At 38.4% G+C, this 23,948-nt stretch overlaps 2 protein-coding genes and 1 non-coding gene across 7 annotated transcripts in view; 1 reads left to right on the top strand and 2 right to left on the bottom strand.

The window, feature by feature from the left end:
* C14H18orf54 (chromosome 14 C18orf54 homolog) lies at positions 1-21,413 on the bottom strand. 3 transcript variants are annotated; one of them, XM_034517982.2, is made up of 9 exons: positions 21,277-21,413; positions 20,694-21,014; positions 18,641-18,960; positions 16,852-17,619; positions 16,425-16,575; positions 13,052-13,160; positions 6,484-6,615; positions 4,876-4,946; positions 1-1,679 (listed from the first exon to the last, which is right to left on the bottom strand). In XM_034517982.2, the coding sequence occupies exons 3-9, from the start codon at positions 18,921-18,923 to the stop codon at positions 1,607-1,609; spliced, it is 1,587 nt and encodes a 528-aa protein (XP_034373873.1). In that variant the 5' UTR covers positions 18,924-18,960; positions 20,694-21,014; positions 21,277-21,413; the 3' UTR covers positions 1-1,606. The 3 variants fall into 3 exon arrangements, with proteins under 3 accessions (XP_034373873.1, XP_034373876.1, XP_034373875.1); XM_034517985.2 differs by lacking the exon at positions 21,277-21,413 and having other exon boundaries at positions 567-1,679; positions 16,425-16,592; positions 17,147-17,148; positions 17,390-17,619; positions 20,694-20,836; XM_034517984.2 differs by lacking the exon at positions 18,641-18,960 and having other exon boundaries at positions 568-1,679.
* On the bottom strand, positions 4,476-4,612 carry LOC117720292 (small nucleolar RNA SNORA21). The gene has a single exon (XR_004608305.1). It is a non-coding gene; the product is annotated as a small nucleolar RNA SNORA21 (small nucleolar RNA).
* Stard6 (StAR related lipid transfer domain containing 6) overlaps positions 21,031-23,948 on the top strand; it is a 21,646-nt gene continuing 18,728 nt past the window's right edge. Inside the window, exons 1-4 of one of the 3 annotated variants that reach the window (XM_076912489.1) lie at positions 21,031-21,419; positions 21,680-21,817; positions 22,192-22,354; positions 23,352-23,432. The gene's annotated coding sequence lies outside the window, so the exon portion shown is untranslated. Of the gene's footprint in view, positions 21,420-21,547; positions 21,596-21,679; positions 21,818-22,191; positions 22,355-22,444; positions 22,585-23,351; positions 23,433-23,948 lie in introns of those variants that run through there. The other 2 variants (XM_076912488.1, XM_076912490.1) reach the window with 2 other exon arrangements.

The raw sequence follows: 23,948 nt of genomic DNA, 5'->3' as shown, positions 1-23,948 counted from the left end.
TGTGACCAAGTCTCAAGTCTCCTTTATTGAAAGGAAATCCTGGGTATTTATAAGCACAAGCAGGGGAACACAGCTGAAGACACTTTACCACGTGCACCATGCAGCTGGGGGCAACTAAACAGCAAAACAAGCTATGTGGGATAAACAAGATGTTATCAGAGTGTGCTCAGCTGTTGTAGGCTGTTGAAAACAAGTCTCTTGTCAGGGTATACAGCTGGAGATGGCTGCAAGGATGATAGCCACTTTCTGCTAGGAGTCAGCTCCCAACACATATTGGCACTTATAACCTAGATCTCTCTTTAGAAACTGTCTATAGGAAAAGTGACTCTCCCAGACCTACCTGATGCTTGTCCTGTTACAATCTTCCCTTTTAACACCAGCAGGAGAACTTATCACAAAATAGCATTTCAGCAACAAAGAGATCTTAGTGTTAGCAGAGAGTGTCTCACCTAGCAGAGAACTAAGCTGGAACCTCAGTGGCTAGGGAACACAACAGACAGGGCCTCCTCAGTTGTTTTTGATGTTAACAGTACCTTAACAGCATGAAAAAACTTATTTGGCCATATGTACTTAGAAATTTTACAAAACAAATTTATTCATCAAAAATCTGGGTAAAATATAATTTGTAGTATTTGACCATACAGTAATTTCATCAGGCTTTTTCATTCTTTATGCCTTATTACATAATTTTCATTCTTGATGAAGATGTTTTCTACTTATTATAAATATTAATATTTGCTTGGTAGAAACTGCAAAACACAGCTCTGTTCAGTTCTATCTAGAGATACATTTGGAAGACTATAGTAAATAGCTTTAAATTATAATTGTTTTTGGATTTTCTACACTCATTTTTTTGTTCAGTTTTAGATTTGTCATAATGTCGTATCTTTTAATAGATTGAGGCTAACCCAAATCTAAAATCTGGGAAACTACATATCAAATATTAGAGTTACAAATATACTCTCTAAAATGATTTGTCAACTGTTAAGTATAATCAAGATTATCTTACAAAGAATCAATTAATTGAATTAATAAAAAGGTTCTATGGTGTCATAATAAAAGAACATCCCATTAACACTGAGTCACCAAAAACTATTTAAATGTCATTTATAAACAGAACATCTTAAATATCCAGTTTATGAAACTTTAGAAGTAACAACATGACCCCTAGGATACAGCAATGTAGCTATTCCTGAAGCACCTTGAAATCACTCAGTACACATACTCAGATATACAATTTACAAGAGTTGGGGAGAAGCGAAAAGATTTTACAATAAAGAATTAAATTACAAATGATGAGAAAGTCAATAAAAACTGAGTTCAGATAAATGACAAGAAAGGAAATGATCCACTTCCGAATGTTAACAATGTTCTGGTCTTAAGATCCACGTACTACTTCAGGTTTTATCTTAGTGTCTTCCACTCTTGTTTTCATATAAAATCGGGCCTATGAAGATTTCCAAGTTCAGATTCTTAAAAATAAATATCCTTGGACTAGTCATAGAATAAGGCGTGGCTTATGTTCACTTTGTCACTGTAAGTATAGCAAAGAGTACATAGCTCATTGTGCGGTGACTGTTTATTGTGCTGAAGTTAAGTTTCCTCTTCACATCTTTGGTGACTGTCTCCCACTGGTATCATTGACCAGGTCTCTCAGGTGAGATAAATGTTGTAAGGCCCTTCATTAAAAAAATAAAAATCACATTATAAGCCAATATTGAGAAGTGAACAGCCAATATAGAAAGCGAGAAATGATGGTCACATTATTTAAACTTCAAAGTTACTATAAGAAAGTAAGTTACAGAAAAACATAAAACTTTGAGAAATCTTTTTTTATAAACTGACATCTGAACAAGTAATAACTAATCTAAGTTAGTGTTCTATAAACATTTGCTTTAAATATAATATTCAATTTTTAGTTAATCTGCTAGAGCACAATAAAAAATAGTATCACAGGTATCAAATTTAATAAAACATTTTTCATATACTTTTCCTAATATCTCTGCAAAAATAATTGTTTTCTTTTGTCATGCTATATGTACCATCTAGAAACAAGGCATGTAATTCATTTAATATTTAAGGTAAAGATAGTTTAAATTTTAAAAAATATTGCTTAAGTCAGTAAAAATTCTCAGTAAAACTCTATTTTTTGAGAAGAAAAACAAGTAACTTCTCCAATAAGGATGAATATGCATGCACTTGTCAAAATACACATTAAATAAAAGGCCACATCATCAGCTCCACACTCTATTAACTACATGTAGAAGAATAGAACTCAATCCTGATCTCTTATTCTTCACAAAACAACTACAAATACATCAAGGACCTTAGGCCCAATATTAGACTCAAGAGCCTGAGTCTGAGAGAGGAGAATTAGGAAATGTGCTTAAACTTATAAGCACAGAAAGAAACTTTCTAAATAGGAAAGCACAGCATAAGGCTAACAACTGACAAAATGGAACAACTAAAATACTGGAGACCAAAGGGCTCTGTCTTCTAAGTAAAGAGGCAGCTTCCCGAGGGGGGAAACACAGACCAGCTGTACAGCAGACACAGGTTTAGTGTCCAGAATATATGAAAAATCTCTAAAAACACCTAAAAACCAAAACCAATAAAAAAAAAAAAAAAAAAACAGAGAGAGAAAGAAAAAAGAGAGAGGGGGAAGGGGGTTGGGGGGGATAAATAATGCAGCAACCCAATTAAAATTGGGGCAGGAGCACTGGGAAGATGGTTCAGTGGTTAAAGAGCACCTGTAGCTCTTCTAGAAGACTTGGCGGGACCATTTCCCAGGACCTGAATGGTGGCTCACAACCACTCATAACTCAGAGAATCCAGGGCCCTCTCCTGACCTCTACAAGGGAGCAGGCACACATGTGGTCCACATATACACATGCAGGCAAAACATTCATACATATAAAATAAAAATAATAATTAGTCCAAAAATAGCTTTAGTTGAAGCAGGCAATTAAACAGTTTAATTAAACAGTTTAATTGAAGCAGTTAATTTAAAAGTTCTCAAAAGAAGAAATACAAGCAAAAGAAGGAGTATGAGTAGTAACACTAAAGACCCTGAAAACCTGTGTGGAAATCTAGTACTGTAGAATCCTAAAGTATATAATTACATATGAAAAGTTTAAATGAAATTACCCTATTACAGTGGAATGATGCCTTTCCTAAACACCATAGGCTATCAAATAGAAAGCCCACTGTCAGATATGAGTTATCTCTTTCCAAAATGTCTGTCAGTGCAGCTCCACAATCTCCCCAAAATAATACAGGCTATGACCACTATTCTTGGACACCCTCCAATATTTGGTGGTAAAAACCTACCGCTGAAAACACCACATACTTAAATCATAGAACACAGAGAAGTCAAGCTGGTACAGAGATGAAAGCTTCATCTCTACTGCCTAGTTTTCATAGTACTGAAAGATACCATGAATGTTACTGAAGGAGAAAATTAGTTATCAATTCTACCTAGTTTTGCTAGGTAGAATTCTACCTAATTCTGCTAGTTACAATAACTAGCAGCCTGATAAGATGTGCCTCTGGTATAGCAGTGACATGACTGTTTTGGGAGTAACCAACCACTTTCTGCTTGAATTTAAGCTGCATAAGACATAACTCCTATTTTGTCCATTATGACCAAGACCTCCTGACTAGTGGTCACAGGCCCTGGGGAAGAACCTACTACTCTTGTTCTTCTAAATGTGCACGGTATTACAGCAAGTCCTAACGAGCCGTCTCACGATCCCCATCAGAGAAGATTCTTTCTGTAGTAGATGGTGATTAACACAGAGGCCCATATCTGGCCAACATGAAGAAAATAAAGACTGGAGAGTGCTCAAACCTAAATGAGGCATCTATATCACACCCATTCCTCCCACAGCTCAAAGATCATCTTACCTCACATCTTTATAACCATATGCAAACCTATAGAACTGTATTGCCTGACAACAGAAACAACTTGTGGGATTCACTACATTTGTATTTAGGACAATATGACTAAGGAAGCTAAACATACCTTTCTATAAAAGTGTGCGCACACGCGCACGCGCGCGCGTGCACACACACACACACACAAACACACACACATACATTTGTGTTCAAGTCAGAGAACAACGTGTAGGAACTGATTTTGCCCTTCCACTACATAGATTCCGAGAACTGAGATCAGATCACCAGGCTTGGCAGTAAGTGCTCTTACCTACAGAACCATCTTGCCAGCCTCAGATACGTAAAATAGTGATGCATTTATGACTAGATGAACTCATTTCATGGCATATTATTGTTATAGGATATCCACATCAGTACTAAATATCTCAAAATTCTGCTTTTATTCTGAAATAAAGAGAGAATCGGACCCAGTCATATCCATTATATTTTGTATGTCTAAGTGTATCTTTCTAGTCCTTAGGACTATTTAAATAGGGTGCACAGGTTTAAAAGCAAGCAAATTTTTAAAAATTTTTTTATCCTGTCACAATATCGATTGAAGTTAATCAACACAACATGTTGCCACTTCACCCAAAAGTAGTGTTTTTCACTCTGCCCCTTCTTGACGGCTCAGTGGGTCAGTACCAAAAGGCCCACTGAGTGTTTTTAAAAGGGGATGAAAGCAATCTTCTTAAAAAATAATTCATTCCATGAGTAACGAAGAGACTTGATGTTGACCTCTGGCCTCTACATGCATAAAAACACACAAAACCCCTACATTTTACATTACACACCACATTTTAAAATATAGTATGTGCTACAAGAACCTTAAGTATGCCTACCCAGACATTTATTCTGGGAACTACTGAATTCCACCCTAATTTCTGTCAAAAGAATAACTAAAATGGATTTGTGTCCAAATTAGTAAACAATACTTACTTGTGAAGAGACCGAGTAATGGGGATCATATTTTCCTTCATCTGTAATTTAGAGAAATCATCCTCTGACACCTATTAATAAACCCAAAAGAAACAAAAACATTTGAAATACTCAATTCATTGTACCAAACCATTTTTTGAAGAGCAATTAATACTTTCATTGTCCCTTCATTCAAAAACTACAACTACTTCGACTTACTGTTCAATGCTCCTAAAATATGCTTCTACGCACATGCCCATTAAAGAATCACACTGGCTTGAAATTACATCTTAACAGACAAGGTTATGTGTCACTGATGTTTAAGAGAGTAAGTGAAGGACTGATTACACGGGGAACATGACACAGACTGTGTGATGCGAAGGCTGACTCACTCATATGCAATGCTCACTGACTACTGTAAAGCCCTACTGAACAGCAGTAACACTGATCAGGAAAACAAGCCAGGCACAGAAAATCAAACAATGAAAGTTCCCACTTACATATGGAACCTGAAAAGTACCATTCTTAAAGCCCTGGAGCTAGCGTTAGAGGCAGCCATCCTACGTGGCTGCTGGGAACAATATTTGGGCCTTCTGTAAGAGCATCCCTTCTTAACCACTGAGCTATTTCTAATGTCACTAGACCAGAGAAAAATTAAAGGCTGAGTGATGACAAATGAAATGAAGTACATGATGTCATACTCAGAAGGGGGTAAGTTCACTGTGTAACTATAGTAGTCATAGATTTTAAATGTTCTCACCATAAAATACTACCTATATAAGGTGAATATACAGTAATGAGCTTGATTTAGTCATTCAATAATCTATACCTATTTAATATATCATATAAGAGAATTTAAATTCTATGGTTCTGTACTTTGAAAATTCATCTGCTACATGAAGCAGAAACAAGATTTTCAAAATTTCTAGAAACACTCAATTTTTAAAAAATGTATTATACTTAGAAATGCCAATAAACATATAATAACATAAATAAATTTGCTATTCTGATACAAAGGTAGAGAAGTCTAACATTAGGAACATCTTCTAGGTTTCACAGAGACTCACAAAAGCTTCTATGTTTGTAAGAAACCACACAGATTCACTGTGTAGGACGTGTAAGATGGCACTGATGCCTTTCTATACTGTAAGTGTAGCAGTAGCACACACTGTGTTGGCATGTTCATTTACAGACAACTACAGGTAGGTGTAAACAGATCTGGTAAGTCTGATGGAAGTCTGAATGTAGAATGATCCTACAGCTCAAGTGCTGATCTTCCACTGGTGGAATTCTTTTGGGAGGCTGTAAAACAGAGTGGTGGAAGTTAATGATGGGGCCTGCCACTAAAGGTCACGCTGGTCTCCAGCCTCTCCCTCACCCTTTTATTCTCAGCAGGCTCATGAGATGCACAGCCTCTCCCCATTCTACTCCCTTCTGCTCATTCTGCTGCCTTCATGTTCTGGCTCACTATGGGCCCAGAAATCAGAGGAGCCAAAGACTATGGACTGAAACCTAAGAAACCACAAGGCAAGATACACCATGTTTCTGTCACGTATCCCAGCACTAGCATGAAGAAATAATACAATTTTAGATAAATGCACACGTCTCAATTCCTAAGTTTGTGCTTACTTGCTTAATCTCTTCTTCTGGCTCCGTATTTTTCTTCTTATTAAAACTTTCTTGTACTGCCTGAAGGTTAAATAACATTTGTTTCAAGGCTTCCACAGGACCGTGATGTTTGCCTCCAGACAGAGTACAGCTCTGAAGTTCAAGGAAATGAGAAACTTAACCACACAAATAGAAAAGGAAAATAGTATATTGTATAACATCCCTCAACATGGAATTAATGCACAAACCAAGATACTGTATTAAAACTGGTGTTTTAAAAGTCAAATCTTCTCTATCTGTGCTCTTACCTAGCATCGGACCTTGCAAGCTGCAATACCAACCCCCCTAGAAAAGATGTACCTACTGGTATGCATGCTAGTAGCGTGACTGTTATGAAATGGTGCTCTCTGACTGAATTTGAGGCATGCTCCATAGAAGGGAACTTCATGACGTCCGGTCAGTAGCCTGCAGCTAGAGGCCACAGGTCTAGGACAGAGCTTTACTTGTTACTCTGCTGAGTTGTCCAATTGTTATCTAAACACTTACAGTCATAACCACAGACCTGAGCTGCTCTAAGGGAAGCTTCTTTCTGTAGTGGGCGTTGACAGTAGTCCATAGAGAGATGCATACATGGTTAAAATAATGAGATAATAAGATATACGCAGCCATAATTCAGATATCTATATTAGAAATATCAACGTAAGGGAACATCAATGAAGAGGAAACAGAAGAAGGAGGTGAAGAACAGGGAGAAGTGCTGTGGTGTCTTCTGGAGCTTACAACAGCTCTGGTTACCTAGACAAGACCTACAGAAGATACACCAACCCAAAGCCCAGCACAGATGGGGTAAGTGGTCTCGAGGGCCCATCCGTTACTGAGGAGCAACTAGAAGTTGACAGTTGCTGGGGAAGGGATGTGGCCACTGGTAGGTTCCTCTGCTCCAGTGGACAATGCACAATCATCACAAATAGGCAGCACTAACCGGATTTAGTGTGTTACAAAAACAAACTGCCTAACAATAACAAAAGAAAACAAGACAGGAAGCTGAGAGGGGGGCATGTTGGGAGCATATGGGGGAACTTAGAAGGTAAAAATGGGGGCAGATAAAACATATATACACATAAAATTCTCAAAGTGTGTTTTGTGTGTGTGTGTGTGTGTGTGTGTGCACATGCATGTGCGTATGCTGATTAACTACCCCAGGCATGAGGTCTGACTTGGAGTGTTGTTGGTATACCTACCCAGTGTCACTCCACTGGAGAAATTTTAAAAACCAAACTACTAACTCATTACCTCTCTATACTCCATCTTCAGGTAAAAGTACTTAGAAATAATAAACTGTTTAGCATATTCCTCCTGATTCCTCATTCTTTAAAATGAGTATTATACATTTACATAATACCTTTAAATCCATAGCTTTTGAAATGTTTTTTTTCCAATATCTAAAGAAAGTTATCAACTGAGTGAGAACTAGATTTTTTTCAAGCAGATTTCAATTGAATTTCAAGTATGTTTTCACTAGTCGCGACAAGAGAAAGAGAAGGCCTTAGTCACTGTCTTATTAAAATGTCAAATTGTGCAGTCACTATGGAAGTAAAATGATTAAACCTCACAAACTGACAAAAGAAGTACCACTTAAACCAGTTATATGACTCTTGGTTATATACCCACAGAACCGCACCAACATGCCACAGAAGTCCCTGCACATGCATGGTTACTGCTGCACTATACTAACAGCCAGGACACAGAACCAACCTTGATGCATAGCAACAGCTAAATATATAAAGACGATATGGTATAGAAACACAACAACGTTTTATGCAGCGATAAAGAAAATAAAACCATTACATTTGCCAAGCAAGTGGATGAAACTGGAAGTCATGTTAAATAAGCTAAACTCAGAATACTACCTTTCCTCTGATAAAGATACTAAATTTAAAACTGTTGAGTCACATGCTGTACCTCTTTAGAGCCTTCCCCTTAAAGACCTAACAACTGCCATACTAACCTTCCCGGTGTTCCCCAGTACTTAACTATACAACAGGGTGATGAAGACTCGCAGATAGTCTCTACAGAATTTTGGATTTCTTTGCCTATTTGGGAATTTATATCTCATGTGGCCTGGAATCACCAACAATCCTACTTCCACCTTCTGAGCTTCACAGGCTCATGACATTTCTTATGAAGTTCCTAAAGTGGCTATTTCATAGTTACAAAAAAAAAAGAAAAAGAAAGAGTGAAAGGAGAGAAAGGAGAGAAAGGAAGGAAGGAAGGAAGGAGAAAAGAGAAGAGAAGAGAAGAGAAGAGAAGAGAAGAGAAGAGAAGAGAAAAGAAAAGAAAAGAGAAAAGAAAAGATACTTCTTTTCTCAGGAGGTGGGGGAGAAGAATGAGAAGTTTATGCTTAAATAGCAATATGGTTTAGCTTGGAAGATGAAAAGGCTCTGGAGACAGTTGTTGGTGATCTTTAAAATAACACGTTACTATAATGGCACTGAAGCAAGCATACTTAAAATGAATTCACATGGTAAATTTATGCCATGCACACTTACTACAATAAAATAAAAGCTCAGAGAAAAAAGTAGCAGTGAAAGGATCTAGTTAGGCTTAAAGTCAGTACTTACTCAATATTCTGAGACTTATCACTGAAATTTAATGGTGAATGTTTAGGGAAATAATTTTGTTTCTGATTCAATAATGTTCCATACATACAAAAACCTATTTAAACTTCTAAGTAACAGACTAAAAGCTGCCTCCATGTGAGCTGGTTATGGAGAAGTATCAGGGCTAGAAATAGACCCTATTCCAAAGAGAAGAAAGAACCAAGACTGGCCCGTGGGAACTGAGCAGTGCAGAGAAACAGAAGGGTAGCTCAATGTAGAAAGAAGTAAGCCAAACCAAGAGTAGGGAAACAGAAGCTGCATCAAAAGGTAAGTAAGGTTCTCCCAGTGAAAACACAGAAGCAGTCTTACCACAAGACAAGATTAGCTCTCTCAAACTTCAGAAATGGTTGATAGTTTGTTAACTTCTTTCATGACTTCTCCTTCCAGATAGGTGACCAATCGAGAGCACTCCTCCTGTACTGGCATCTTGACAGAGTACCGTACTAGTCTTAGTTACTTTCCCATTGCTGTGATAAAACACCACGAACAAGGCAACTTATAAAAGGAACCATTTATTTGGGCTTACAGTTTCAGAGGATGAGAGAGAGAGCCCTTAACAGTGGCAGGATCAGCTGAGAGCTCACATCAGCATCTACAAGTAGGAGGCAGAGAGCTAAAACAATAGACCTTTTGAAATCTCAAAGCCCAAGCCCCAGGAGCGGGCGATGACACACCTCCTCCAACAAGGCCACACCTCCTTATCCTTCCCAAACAGTCCTACCAACTGAGGACCAAGTATTCAAACACATGAGAATACAAAAGCCATGCTCATTCAAGCTACCAGAACACTGTTTTGCTTAAATTAAAATAAGAACAGGGAACCATCACAAGTCAGAAAGCCTAAATTCAACCCACTGCTGAAATGGACACCAGAATTTTATGGAGACTAAGAGCCCAATATGCTGATAAGTATAAAAACAAAACAACAGCAACAATAAAAAAACACAAAAACAAAATCAAAACAAGACATCAGTTGGTTTATTCCAGGTAGTAAATGTTACAGGGAGGAAGAACGAGACCTACCCTTAGTAGTTTCATCAACTGAGAAAAACCTTGAAGTCTGATAGTTCAGAGTCTGAGGTCAACAATTAAAAAAAACTCGGAAGTAATGAGATTTACAGACCAAAAACTTGAAGCTCCAGGAAACAATTTAGTATCCAGTCAAATCTCACCAACAGAATAATTAATGTTTGAGAATTTAGAAAGACATCAACCTACACAAATAACTACTCTCTGCCTTCCCTCTGTACTCCAAAAATATTTGATAGATGCCTCCCAGCTAGAATATTTACCACTTTGAGGAAGAAAAACTAAGAGTGGCTAGACTGTGACAACTAAGTACAGGCAGCAGAGGCCCCTGGTGCACAACACAGGGAAGATAATACAGACAACTCTCATAGACATCCCATCCTTGTCCAACACAAGTTCAACATCAGCACCAATCATAGAAAAGATGCCAAGAGTCCTTAAGCCCAAATGGCCCTCTACCCCTGAAGACCTCCAAACTCAGGAGACCCTTACTCAAGTCTCAAGAAGTCACGGCCACCCAAAAATTGCAAGACACCGTACCTGGATGCAATCAGCAGAGGTTTATTAGGGAGAGTTGGCTGGCCAAGGTCAATTTGTTCACTCACGCAGGAGCTGAATTGACAAAGCCAGTCAGTCTGAGAAGGGTTTTTTAAAGGGGGAAACCACAAACCTGGAGAGTGAGGAGGGGGTGAAGGGTTGCTAAAGAAATATAACATAAAAATAGTGGAGAATTCCAGAGGAACACAACCTATGTGAATCAGGGTCATGTGGAAAACACTCTGTATACTCATTCTTCTGTAAGAATGTAACCTTGCCCAACCATTTATCTTGTGGTCAGCCAGTTCCTGGGACCAGCCAGATGACTTGCATCTTTCTTTGTAGTCAGGAATGTCTTCCTGCTTTGGGCCTTCCCCACCCAGAGGTGGGTTCTCTTCCCTGAGGCTTGAGGAATGTTAATCTAGCAAGTGTCCTCAGGGATAACGTGCTCCTCCCGGAATGCATCCCCAGGCAGTGAAGGCCTGAAATCTTACATTCAGTTCTGCTTTCTGGAACTAGTGAACCTGTGTTCTTTTGCTCAGGTCTAGGGGTAAAGAAAAAGCCTGTATATATTTTATAAAATGATCTTCATAATTTTTCACTCTACACCCCATATGCAGAGGTAACAGTCTCCAATATCTGACAGAAAGCAATTCTAATGTCTCATCTTAACTTCTCTCTCTTCTTTTTTCCTTTCCCTTTTGTTTTTTGTTTATTTGTTTTTTTGGTTTTGTTTTGCTGCATGATTCTCTTTCTCTTTTTACTATTCTTTAGGTCCTAGTTTTAGTTTATATCTCTATTTTTTTATTCTCCTCAATATACTTATCAAGTTTCATATATTTTTTTCAGTATGAGACAATTCCTTTTTTCTTTGTTGTGTTTCATGTTTCCCCTGTATATTATATTTAGTACTGTTTTGACTTTGTCTTCTTTAAGAAAAGCCTTTAATATTTGGTGTTTTGTCTAATTTTAGTTATGAATTTTTTCATTATTGGGAAATTATTTTCATTTTTTTCATCCATTTTATTATTCATTTGTTAGTTTCTGGGTCTTTTCTCTTGTCTTCTAAAACATTCTCCCCCAGCCCACTCCTTAAGTTTCCTGCCTTTAATTTACCTTGTTTTCTCCACCCCCCTTACTCACTTGCTGCCTCTATACCTATTTGAGTAATTTTTGCCCTCTTAGTACATTCTACATAGTGTTCACTGGTAACATACTAATGAGCTTTAGTCAATCTAACCTGTATTTCTCTATTTCTGACGGCTAAACAATGTAGATGTTATAATGGTGTAGCCTCTCCTCTCACTGTTGCTGCTGAGGGATGAAGGTTTCCTTGAAATTGAAACATTTCACCAGAAGGGAGAGTTAGACTCATGAGACTCAAGTTTAAAAGGAAAGGTCACACATGTAGAAAGACAGAACTGGATGCAAGTCCAAGATAAATGTGATTACATGAGCATCTCTATGGCAAAAGAAAGAGAAAGCAGAGTGGAGAGGCAGAGTATGGACAGGGGAGTAATATCTAGGACCTATGTCAAACCTTAAAAATCCTCCTAAAATGTGTTCCTCTATCAGGGTTCCTTTATGAATGCCATCTCCTAGCTGCTTGGTAAAGCACCTTGGATTCCTTCAAGACACATCTCAAGTGTGGCAACTGCTAAGCACCTCCAATGTGCCTACACTACCCAATTCACTGCCCCACTATTCTGGAGACGGCAGCAGTCTCCCAAATGAGGTCACTGCTCCTTCTCTAGGGTCTTCCAATGTGCTCCTCACATGGCATTTTCTGCTTCCCAGATCTCCTGCTTACCATTCTATTGTTTGCTTCTTCTGACAGAGCTACTCTGACTCACTCTGATAATCTTGAACATGTCAGGCATACTCGGACTTTTAGCTCAAATTATGTATAATTTCTTCAATGCATGTATATAATTTGTACTTGTAAGACATATAAACTGACTTTGTAATAATAAGTAAGGTGATAATTTAAATTATTATGATATGTATTACTACTGGAGAAACACAAGCCTCAATGATCAACTACACTGGCCTACAAACAAAGATCATTTCCCCCAGAATGGTCTCCTTTGTTTTCCAGAAAAAAAAAAAAAAAATTGTAATGACAACTCAAGCTACATGTATAAATCAACTCCAGTTTCTTATACTTTACAGAATACTAAATTCTTATGCTTTAAAATACTAAATTTCCTGAAAGTAGCTGAAGTTTGGTGGTATGTTGGGGGAAAATGAATTTGGGAACTTTTTTGTTTGTTTTTGTTTGTTTGAGAATATTAAATAAGAGAAATCGGTATGCATAATTTAACCGCAGACTTTCTTTTAATATAAACATTAACTTTACTCACCTGATTATCATCATTTAAAAAGTCCTCAAGACACTCCTGGTTTCTTTGACATTGTGCCCTGGTACTTTGTTGAGGACTGTCATCAGCTTTAACAGGGACAGGAGATTTGCTACACAGGATTTAAAGGATACAAACAGTAATTTTAAAAGTAGGCATTATATAATTCAAAAGTTTTCCCTTAAAAACAAGTGAGGCAGTAGAGCTAGCTTAGGCAAGAGTACTGGCGGCTACTGCACAGGACCCCATCCTTCTCCAGCATCTACATCTTATGGCTCATAGCCACTTGCAACTCCAGCTCCAGGAGATAAAACCATCTCTTCTGGTTTCCTCAAAACTGCAAAGACACACACCCACATAACCCATGTACACAACACACACACACACACACACACACACACACACACACACAAAGGTGCACACTTAAAAATTCTTTAGTAGTGACCGAAGAATAAATGTCATAGATATAACTCATATTAAAGCTGTGTAGTAAGTCCTCCACCTTGTTCCTAAACTGATATCCCTTTGCTTGTCACTTCCAGCTTTAAAGACAGTACTTACATAAAGTAAACTATTATTCCTCAACTGAATCCCCCAACTTTGGAATAACTTCAAAAGCTCGTCTGTTTGACACAGTACCTTTCCCAAGTAAACATAGTGAAAGCTGGAGTGTAGCTCATGAATAGAGTCCCAGCCAAGCATGCGGTGACTCTGGGTTAATTCCTCCCTGCCATGCATACATACCAAACAAATTAGTTACCTAAGGATAACAGAAAGCTTAAAACTCACAGGACTTTACTTAAGTGGTAATTTAATGTTCTCCCATGAGACAACAGGACAAACCCACCTCAGAACTATTATTAATGGGGAAAAACTGAGGAAAGATTTAATTTTTCAAATATAAACTCCAAACTGAAAATTCTAATCCCAACTCTATATGACCTTCAGTAATTTACCTGTCCAATCCTGAGTGTCTACATTTATTTTCTTTATTTCAGAGATATTATAAAATAATTCTCTATGCACCTTACATATTTAGCAGTCATTCAATAATCACTTCTTCCATGATGTTCTGAATAGTGAGGAATACTCATGGCAAAAATAAGAATTTTCCAAATTAAACTGTATTTATCACAAAAATAAATAAATTATTCTAGTTCTTTACATATCACAACATACATTTATAACTTAAAAACACAGTATCTAGTAATCTTTATAAAACACTTAAACACTGCGTGCAAATTATTTCAAGAAGCACTTCTTAGCTGACATATTTTACTTTTAACTTGCCACGAGCTTTTTCTCAGCCTGGGTAGTTTTTTCCCTCACAACTAACAATATACTTTTATATATCCATATTAAAGATTGATATAGACCAGACACGCTCATTATACTATCCTATTTTTATTTTTAACATTTTCACAGCAAAACTTGTTTTAAGAATGTTTTGTTGACTTTCATTAACTTCTACATTTTAGTGTATGTGGTATGTATATGTGTGTGTGTGGTGTGTATGTGTGTGTGGTATGTATGTGTGTGTGTGTACATGGTATGTGTGCATGGTATGTGTGTGTGCTGTATGTGTGTGGTATGTATGTATATTTGGGGGGGCATGTGGGTGGTGTGTGTGTGTGGCATGTGTATGTTTGTGTATATGGAGGAGATGGTATGTGTGTGCATGTGGGGGGCCTGTGTGTGTGTGTGTGTGTGTGTGTGCGTGTGTGTGTGTACATCTGGGCCACTCAATGTCACATACCTTCCTCTATTATTACCCATCTTAATTTCTGAAAGGCTTTCACTGAACTTTGGCTTTCCAATTTAGCAAGACTAGTTTGCCAAAAAATCCAGAGGTCCTCTTGTCTCTCCCTCCCCAAGCACTGGGATCACAGGTGCACACCACCACACCCAGCTTCTTACTTTGGGGCTACAGATCCAACCTGTAGTCTGTGTGCAAGCCCCTTATCCACGCAGGCAGCTGTCCAACATTTACATTCTCCCTTTCCTGCACTAACTTACAGCTTCCTATTTTATTCTGGTTACTCCTGGAACACCTTGCCAGTATCAGCTAAGATCTATTTTTTCTACAAGCACAACTCTTGTAAGTTGACGCTCCAAAAATAAAGTGCCGGGTGCAAGTTACTCAGATAAAATGCAAGTCTTCTAGTCTAACTGAAACATCTACAGTAAATGCACTGGAAAGTCCACTCCTCCTCAGCTCCACTCTCACTGCTCTCCTCACTTTGGTCATGACTGTAAGGTAAGTATTGCAGTTATTCTTTAACTCACGCATAGACTAACTGATTAAGAAATAAAAAAATAAAGGACATTAAATAAGAGAGCTAGTTATAAATCATTTCTAAAACATATTGAAGTAGCATGAGAAATAAAACTAAAACAAGGAAATCAAGTTTTATGAGCAATCACACTACAGGATTCACAGACAGTTCGCCCCAGTCGGAAACTAGCCTAAGTACTTCCATTTTCAAACTGAATCCTCTTGACAACTCTATGTAACTATTACTTCTCTATCTTTAAAATTTAGAGAACTTACATAGCTACCAAAGCAAGAAAGTAAGAAACGAGGGCAACAGTCAGTGTTAGCATTCAAAGTATCCTACTGAGAAACAAGCAAGAGGAATCCATATACGCGGCAGACTGATGGAGGAGGGTCTAGAGCTGAAGGCCAGCATAGGCTACAGAGCATGACACTGTCTCAAGAAAGAAAATAGGATATAGGAATTATGAACTATAGTCAACTATTAGAGCCTGAGACACAGATACTGCTTACCAAAATTGCATTTTGTTAAGTGCAAATGCGGTATCACTAATGAAAAAACTCTTTATATCAGCTCCAGCCAATACAATACTCATCTTAGGTGTGTAGGCACTTTCTGAATTATTCCAAGAAACAGTGCCATAGGAAGTGCCAAATGAAAAGAACCCTAGGAACTAAAACAGATCATATCTCAAAATGTACTGCCATCTCAAGAAAGCAGTAACCAAGAGAGAAAACCAAAACAAAAACAAGACATGAGTAACAGGTGCTGGGAAGACAACATTTAAACAGTAAGGAATTCAACAGCACTATTCCATTTGCAAAATAAATGTTTATGCAAGTTCCATTTTATATATATACATATAGCTTCACATATTCTCATTACAGATAATTTAACACCAAAGTAAAATGAACATGCAACATGTATTTTATGGAAGCACATGAAACATTGTATCATCTTATAATAACAAAAGAAAAATGCATCTTAAGCAATATCAAAATAGATCATAGAACCATCAGTTATTAAGTTATATGGAAAGCACATCTGATGTCGACATAATACTTTTTCATTTGGTACACTAAACAGTGTCACTTACTTACAAAGTAACAGGGACATTTTCCCATGTTCGTTCTGCTTCAAGTTTATCTAAGGAACAAGGACTGTCTTCCTTTTCCACAGGCTTTGGTAAGTCTTTAGTAGATTGTTTGAGATTCTTCTTAGCTTTCAGGATAAGCAATTCAATTTTGTCACCTAATTTTAAAAACACTCTTTAAGAAATAGAAACTTCAAAATATCTCACAGTCAACAGGAAGTAAAACACTGGGAATGTACATGTCTATAACAACAAATTAGAATAAACGGTGATAATTGAAGCAAGGAAAACAGAGATATAGACTTTAATAGCTTTAAAATACTAAAGATCATATGTATTCTAAAAGTGTTATTACATCATAAAACTTCTACAGAGTATATTATATTTTAACACATCCTTTGCTTTAAAATAAAAAACTAGAAACAAAATATTACCACAGAATGGCTTTTGAGATTGTCCTGGGAGAAGTGGATTGTCACACTGACATTTAAATTCATTACTTAATCCTTTATACTCACTGAAGGAATCTGTAAAGTTTGAAGGTTTAAAAGAACATTCAAAACAATCTACTTTATTTAAAAGCTGAGTTGTTCTTTGTGTTTGGTAACTATGTTTAGGGCAATATTCATCTTCGTTAAATAATTTATAAACCCTTGGAGTATTTGCATCAGGTAGCAAGTCTTCATTATGGAGCCAAATTGGATACTTAAAATCAGGTATACTAGTTACCCCTGAGACATTAAGGTCAGATTTCTGGCTAGTGAGCCATCTTGGATAATTCTTTGCAAAACTGTGCTCTGAACTGTCCTTGAAAGATGATTCTTTAGGAAAAGATAAAGATGAATCTGAAACACATTTATTTTTTATATTAATAGGTTTTGGGGTTCTTGGCCTGCTACATTTCTTTCCATTTATATTTGTATATACATAAGGAGGAACTATATTATCCTTGCTCTTGGGAGCAGCGTCTACATAAAAACTTAGACTATTTTTAATGTCCGATGAATCCTGTCTTCCAATGTATTTCTTGTTTTTCTTGTGTTGTTGGTGATCAGGTGTAACATAAGGGAAGGAAAAGCATCCGTCTGCTGGAAGTCTTAACAAATCATCAGTTGTTAGGCTAATGGAGTCCATGTCATTAACAGTCTCTCTTCTATAGTATAGGGGGTTAAGGTGCTGTTTGTGATCAAGATTTTCAAAAGCTGAAAAACAAAGCAGAGTTCTGTTTAATTTTATCATATATAATAGTCAACAGTAAATGTGAGTTAAAAATTTAGGAATTGTTTTGGTGCTTCTCCTTTATCATTAGTTTTGAATATAAATCTTAAACATATAAACTGGTAAATATAAGGCATGCTTTTTCACACCTCTTCAGTATTTAATTTCTATATGTAGCATCAATCAGCTAAATCTGTGTATTCTCTTATTGTTTCTTTTAATCAGCTAAATCTGTGTATTCTCTTATTCTTTCTTTCAATCAGCTAAATCTGTGTATTCTCTTATTGTTTCTTCAACCTTCTCCACCCAGATAGACCTTTTACATTAATACAATCACAGTAAGCAGCTGAGAAAAGTATACTATTAAAGTAGGTGGAAAGACAATTTGCTTTCTCTGCTCCAAACCCTGCAATGGCATAGCCACAGAAAATGTTATCTAGTTCTCTTCAGAATAAATCACCCATACTCTTCCCACACTACACTTCTCTGCTAGTGTTCAGTAAAGTTTATGAATTCATTTTTCCAGAACTGTCTTCATGAAGGCTTTAGTAAAGACAAACTTTTAGTATATTATGACTATTATTCCACAGAATACAGATGATAAAAAAAAATTCCTACTTCACCAGCTGAAATTGAGCAAATATAAACTCAGAAAGATAGGGATTATTTAACAGCTTGTTAAGACAAAAGTATCAATACTCTCTCTATCCTGCCACAGAAAACGGCTGCAGAGTTTAGGCTCAGCCACTCCCGACTGTTAAGACTGTTAATTATATTTACCTGTGTCCTCTCCAAGGGCAAAGGACCTGAGCAAAAAACTCCTGGGATCGTGACAAGCAGACAGTCCAGTTTACAAAATATCAAGACTTCAGCAATATAAGGTTTTGGTTTTTTTTTTTTTTTTCAAATTAACAAAAAGGTCCAACTTTCTAAAGCATTATCTCTCAAATATGTTAAATCACTGGACATAAAAGTGTTCAAGCAAGCATAAAGAATAAAGCATACCATTGCTTGGTGTATGCACGTAGCTGGAAAACTGTGGCACATTACCAACCTCACCATCAGTGTTTACTTTGACAGTGTTTGCACCAGGATGTTCTCTGCTTAGGTCAAAATCATCAATATAGGCCTGCAGAGCCTCAGAAGCAGAGCTGTACAGTTGGTCCTTATAGAGAAAGGAGCTGTCGGAATTGGAGGAACTACTACCACTTAGACTGCAGCTTGCCAGGAGAGAAGACACTGAAGAGTCTCGAGAACAAACTCTGTGTTTTGCATTTAATTTTGCCATGGCTTTCTCAAAATGAATTATTCATTTCCATTAAATACTGCAATATAGAAACAAAAAGTGACAGTGCCAATGAATAATGATAGGCAATATAAATTATTAAATATGTACACAAAGTTTTTCAGGATTAAAATTACGTATTGATAAATAATCTTACATAAGCACTGTAAGTTTCCTATTGTCTTTACTGTTAGTCATTTTATGAACGATTTAGGGAAAACTTGAGAACCTACTATGTGCTTGGAAATATACAGATAAAAATTATCTGCCAATATACAATGAATACCAAGGAAAAGGTACTTTTTTTAAAAGTCCTAAAAGCTACTATGGCCAGTCCTTCTTTATTATGGTGATGTATTTTATGACGTCACAATAGCTAGCATTTTCCAATAGGTACTATTTTTCAGTCTTATAAGCCTACTGCCATACATTACAGATAGCTGGCAATCAATTCTTAAGTCATTAAATAAAGCATTAGAAATAAGTATCAATATGAAACTTTAGCCAAAAATAACTTCAGAAAACAAAGTAATAGCTACAAGAAATAAAACTAAAATTTTTAGTTCAGAATAGGCTAGCTATAAGCCTTTTATAAAAAATGTTAAGAATCTCTTCATTTTTCATATCTCTGTACATTTTAATTTTTAAAAATCTTATGTGCATGGGTTTTGTGCCTACATTTATGTCTATGTACTAGATGTATGCCTGTCGGCCAGGGAGGTCAGAAGAGGGCTGCATAGCCTATGGGAATGCTATTACAGACAATTATGAGTCAACTTGTGGGTGCCAGGATTGAACCTGGGTCCTCTGGAAAAGCAGCCAGTGCTCTTAACCACTGTATTTCTCCATCTCCTGTAGTTTTAATTCTTAAAAAGTTTCACCTTCTTAAAAAGGCTTAACACGTTTGGAAATTCATTCAATGTAATCAGCTTTATGTTTTCTCAGTAAAATTGAGAGAGCTTTCAGCACAGCAGTAATACCTACTTTTGTAAACAAGACATAATGGGATAGACATGTATTAATTTAGAGCATAATAGTCATTGAGAATTGAAGGATTCCTTGTACTAAAAACCTATATATACTTCACACATAGGTTGTGAGGCATGCTATAATGTTGCAACGTCAACAGTTCAATTCTGGCGGTAATTCTGTAAATGTTTTGTTTGATGAGATTAGCAATGTCAAATTTGACCTTAAAATATAACAAATGCTCTAATTAAAGAGACAGAGCTGTAGTAGCTCCAGTTCATCTATCCAGGGCTCTGAGGCTGTGGGAGAAGGGAGCATTGGGTAGTGACAGCAGGATGTGAGAGAAAGCTCTTCTCCAATCCTGAAGGCTCTGCCCTTGGTTTCTCTCTAAAGAATAACTGGACAAAGTCAATTTCATGCTTTCTTTATCCTTCTTACGAATCTTTAAATTAGCTCAACTAAGTCTGCTTGGATAATGTTTTACGTCACAAATCAGGATGTCAATTTTACTTCACAAAACATCAAGAACAAGCAACATCTTCACAGGAAGAGCTGTTGGTTGGATTTGGCCCATGAGAGGCTGAGAGTTATCTCCATTTACATGATAAGAAAGAAAACCCATAATTCTTATGGAAAGTTTCAAGTCCATACAGAAGTAAAATAGCTTAAGAAACCCCTGTACCTACCCTGCTTCTAACAACTATCAACTAATTTTAACTGTTTATGACGCCCTCCCTTCCATTTCGGTCACAGGACAGTTAGTTCCCAATTCCATATATTTTAAGTAAATAGCATATATCTTACCATTCCCTTCGCAAGTGCCGGTTTCAATCTCCCAAATTAAATCCATCATCGCGTTGAATGATAAAAGTTAGGGCAAGAAATTTCAACTACCTCGATTCAAAACACAGACGACCGTGTCAAAAAAAAAAAAAAAGTGCCAGGGAGATGAACGCTCTGGAAGTGGAGCACAACCCTTGGAAGCCGCTGCTTTGGTTTCTCCAGCAAAGGGGAGCGTCGAAGGCTCTGGAACACTGATTTTGGCAGGCCCTGGGGCTGCAAAGAGTTGGGCCATCCGCGTGTGCTGGATGTGGTTGTCCCGCTGGCTCCCGGGTGGCAGCGTCCCTGTGCGTGCGGACACAGACATGGCCTTGGGTGAGGACCTTTCATCCCGCAGCAGCCGGGGCCGCAGTGGACGCTGAGTGACAACCGCCCCCGCCCCCGCAAGCGTCGTCGGGGCCCCTCGGGTCACCGCACCCCGGGACGCTACTACTCTTCTTCAATACACTGCCCTCCCTGGGAGGCTTTTCTCCCTCCGTCCCGCCGCCCAGCATCCGCGTCTCCCTCCGGCTGCGGAAGGAAGCGGCGCTCCCCGCCGATGGCTCACCGGGACACTTTTTTTTAAAGCGCGCCCTTCCAGACTCTCGGCGGAGAGCCCAAGCCCTTCCCAAACCGGACGACGCGACAAAGCATCCCCGAGCGCGACACCGCCCTCCTCTGGACCGCTATTTCCTCCGCCGCCGCAGGAAGGCGAGACGCCCGCGCTCGCTTTCAAACCGACCCAACATGGCGCCGGGGCGCAGGGCGCATGCGTAGTACCAGGAGCCGGGAAGGGGTGTGGGGTGGGGGGGGTGTCTCGAGAACCCCGCGAAGAGTTCAGAGGTCAAAGGGCATTGAGGGGCGTTAGGTCGCCGTCCTCGGGGGAGGTGGGGTTTCTTTTTTTGTCTTTTCTCCTGGGTCGGGTGGGAAGGTTCTAGACTCTCTCCGTGACCCATGCTGTCTTCATCCAGGGAACCGCTCTTCCCGGCGCACTTGGCAGACTGGGCTTCCCGGGCTGTGGGAGGGAACTGTGCAATAGAAGAGTTGGAGGCGCCTTCCCACGCGAGACCTTTCTCTGAGTGCCACATCTACAGACCAAGTCTTTCCCAGTGAGCTTTGCGCGGCTTCAGAGCAATCTCCCACTCCCACCCCACTCATCCCCCACCTAGATAGGTAGCAATTAAGCCAGGGTCACTCTGTTCACCACCACCCACCCACCCCACCCCCGTGCCATCCCCACACATCCCGCCTTAGAACCCTGAACCTCCTGGGCTTCCACCCATCTCCAACACGTTGCAGATTCAGGACTTGGGGAGGAAGTCTGACTGACCTGTGATGGGATTTAACAAACTCTTTGGGAACTTTGATTCCCAGGAAAGAATGGCAATGAGCCAACGCGCATTAGGGACCCAGTCAGGCAGCACAGAAAGCAGGAAATTATACAAACATAAAGATTACTAACTTGTGTGACCCTGTCTACCAGGCTGGGACAGGATATGAAGTGGGAAGAATCAAGTTGCAACCAAGTGCTGTGTCAAAAAAAGATGCTAGCTCAACAATGGTCTGTTTTCCACTGACCCTATGGCTGAAGACACCCTTGACTTTCATCTGAACACATTCTGGTTCATCCAATGTTACATCATCAGGTAATAGAACTATAACTTTGCTGTGTCCTGTATCTTTGTACTCTCTCTAGCCTTCTAAACTTTACCTTCCTGTTGCTCTTAGCAAAATTGGCAGATGCTATAAAACACCGTTCAGAAGTTCATTAAACACACATCTATTATGAAATTCGAAATGATTCTAAACTAATTATACAACCCACGCCGAAACTTACACCTAGTGATAAATGTGTGAAATTTCTAGATCAATATAGGTAAGTCAGTGATAAGTAAAATCCTGTGTTTTATGCTAGAAGAAGACCATGTTGGAGACCAGCCAAACAATGTTTATGGCATGACCTTAAAAACAAAACAAAAAAACCTAGATTTTTTTTTTTTTAAGCCTAAGCTCCATCTAGGTGTCTTTTTGACCTATACTTTTAAAAGTTCTTTGAAGTTTCTTGGCTTTGGGATGTAGCTCGGTGGTAGAACACTTGCTTAACATGATAATTCTCATACTGGAAAACAAAAGTTTTTTAAACTTCTGAGTAATGGTTTCAATAAGAATGGCCCTGTAGCCTCAGGTGTTTGAATACTTGGCCTCCAGGTGGTAGAACAGTTTGGGAAGAATTAGGAGGTTGTGGTCTTGATGGAGGAGGTGTGTCACTGAGGTGTGGGTTTTGAGACGTGAAAAGGCTTGTGCCATTTCCTCTCTGTGTGTGTGTGTGTGTGTGTGTGTGTGTGTGTGTGTGTGTGTGCCTCCGACTTGCAAATCAAGATGTAACTCTCAGTAGTTCTTGCCACCATACCTTCGCTCTGTCATGATGGACTCTAATCCTCTGAAACAATAAACCCCAAATTAAATGGTTTCTTTGATAAGTGGCCTTGGTCACAGCAATAGAAGAGTAAGATGTACCTTCACCTTAGAAGTGCGTTTTTCAATGAAGATATAAAGTGTTAGTGGAGGGAATATAACAGAATTAATAAAAATATATTAACCTAAGTTGTGGATCAAAATAACTTGCACTTTATTCCCTTCCAGGTTAACAGATATGGAGACGTCCTCCAGGATTTGGAGGACAGTATTAGTGGGCACTAAAATTCTGGACTAGATTCGAGAAAGGTAAAGAAGCTATCACCTAGTTATTGTGCCTTTCTGGGAAGCCAAGGAAGAGAATATACATTTATGCACAATCTGAAGAGTGTTAGGAGAGAATTAAGTATTTCTAAATGTTATGATATTTATGCCTTAAGATGTGTTAAGGTGCTTAGGGGATAGTTAGAAACTAACCTTACTGACCACCCTGAACAAAAGCCCTCACTGCTTCAAGCATTTGTGCATGTATTAGCTCTCCTAACCTTTGTGGCCTCCCATACGCATCATCCTCTCCTTCCTATAACCGTAGGAAGTTGAAGTTCAGAGCCTAGGCACTTAGCAACTTGTGGTGTCAGAGTCTGGATTTGCATCCAGATGTTACCATGTTCTTTGTAGTATCTACTCAGCCTCCCATAACTGAAAAGTGGGTGATGGGCGGAAGCACCATGATACCCCAGCCTACATCTGAGCATATTCACAACAGACACAGGTTTTTCTTTTTGTTTTGGTTTGTTTTGTTTTTGCTATACTTACCACAGTACT

This window comes from Arvicanthis niloticus, chromosome 14 (assembly GCF_011762505.2).
Source record: "Arvicanthis niloticus isolate mArvNil1 chromosome 14, mArvNil1.pat.X, whole genome shotgun sequence".
NCBI lineage: Eukaryota > Metazoa > Chordata > Mammalia > Rodentia > Muridae > Arvicanthis > Arvicanthis niloticus.
The sequence above is the reverse complement of the archived record's forward strand: the minus strand, read 5'-3'. Positions and strand labels throughout refer to the sequence as shown.

Coding starts and splice junctions, on each gene's coding strand:
- C14H18orf54 (XM_034517982.2), bottom strand. CDS start 18,923: ATGGCAAAATTAAATGCAAAACACAGAGTTTGTTCTCGAGACTCTTCA. Junction 17,620..18,640: donor CGTGCATACACCAAGCAATG/GTATGCTTTATT, acceptor TTTGTTTTTCAG/CTTTTGAAAATCTTGATCAC. Junction 1,680..4,875: donor ATTACTCGGTCTCTTCACAA/GTAAGTATTGTT, acceptor TTTTTAATGAAG/GGCCTTACAACATTTATCTC.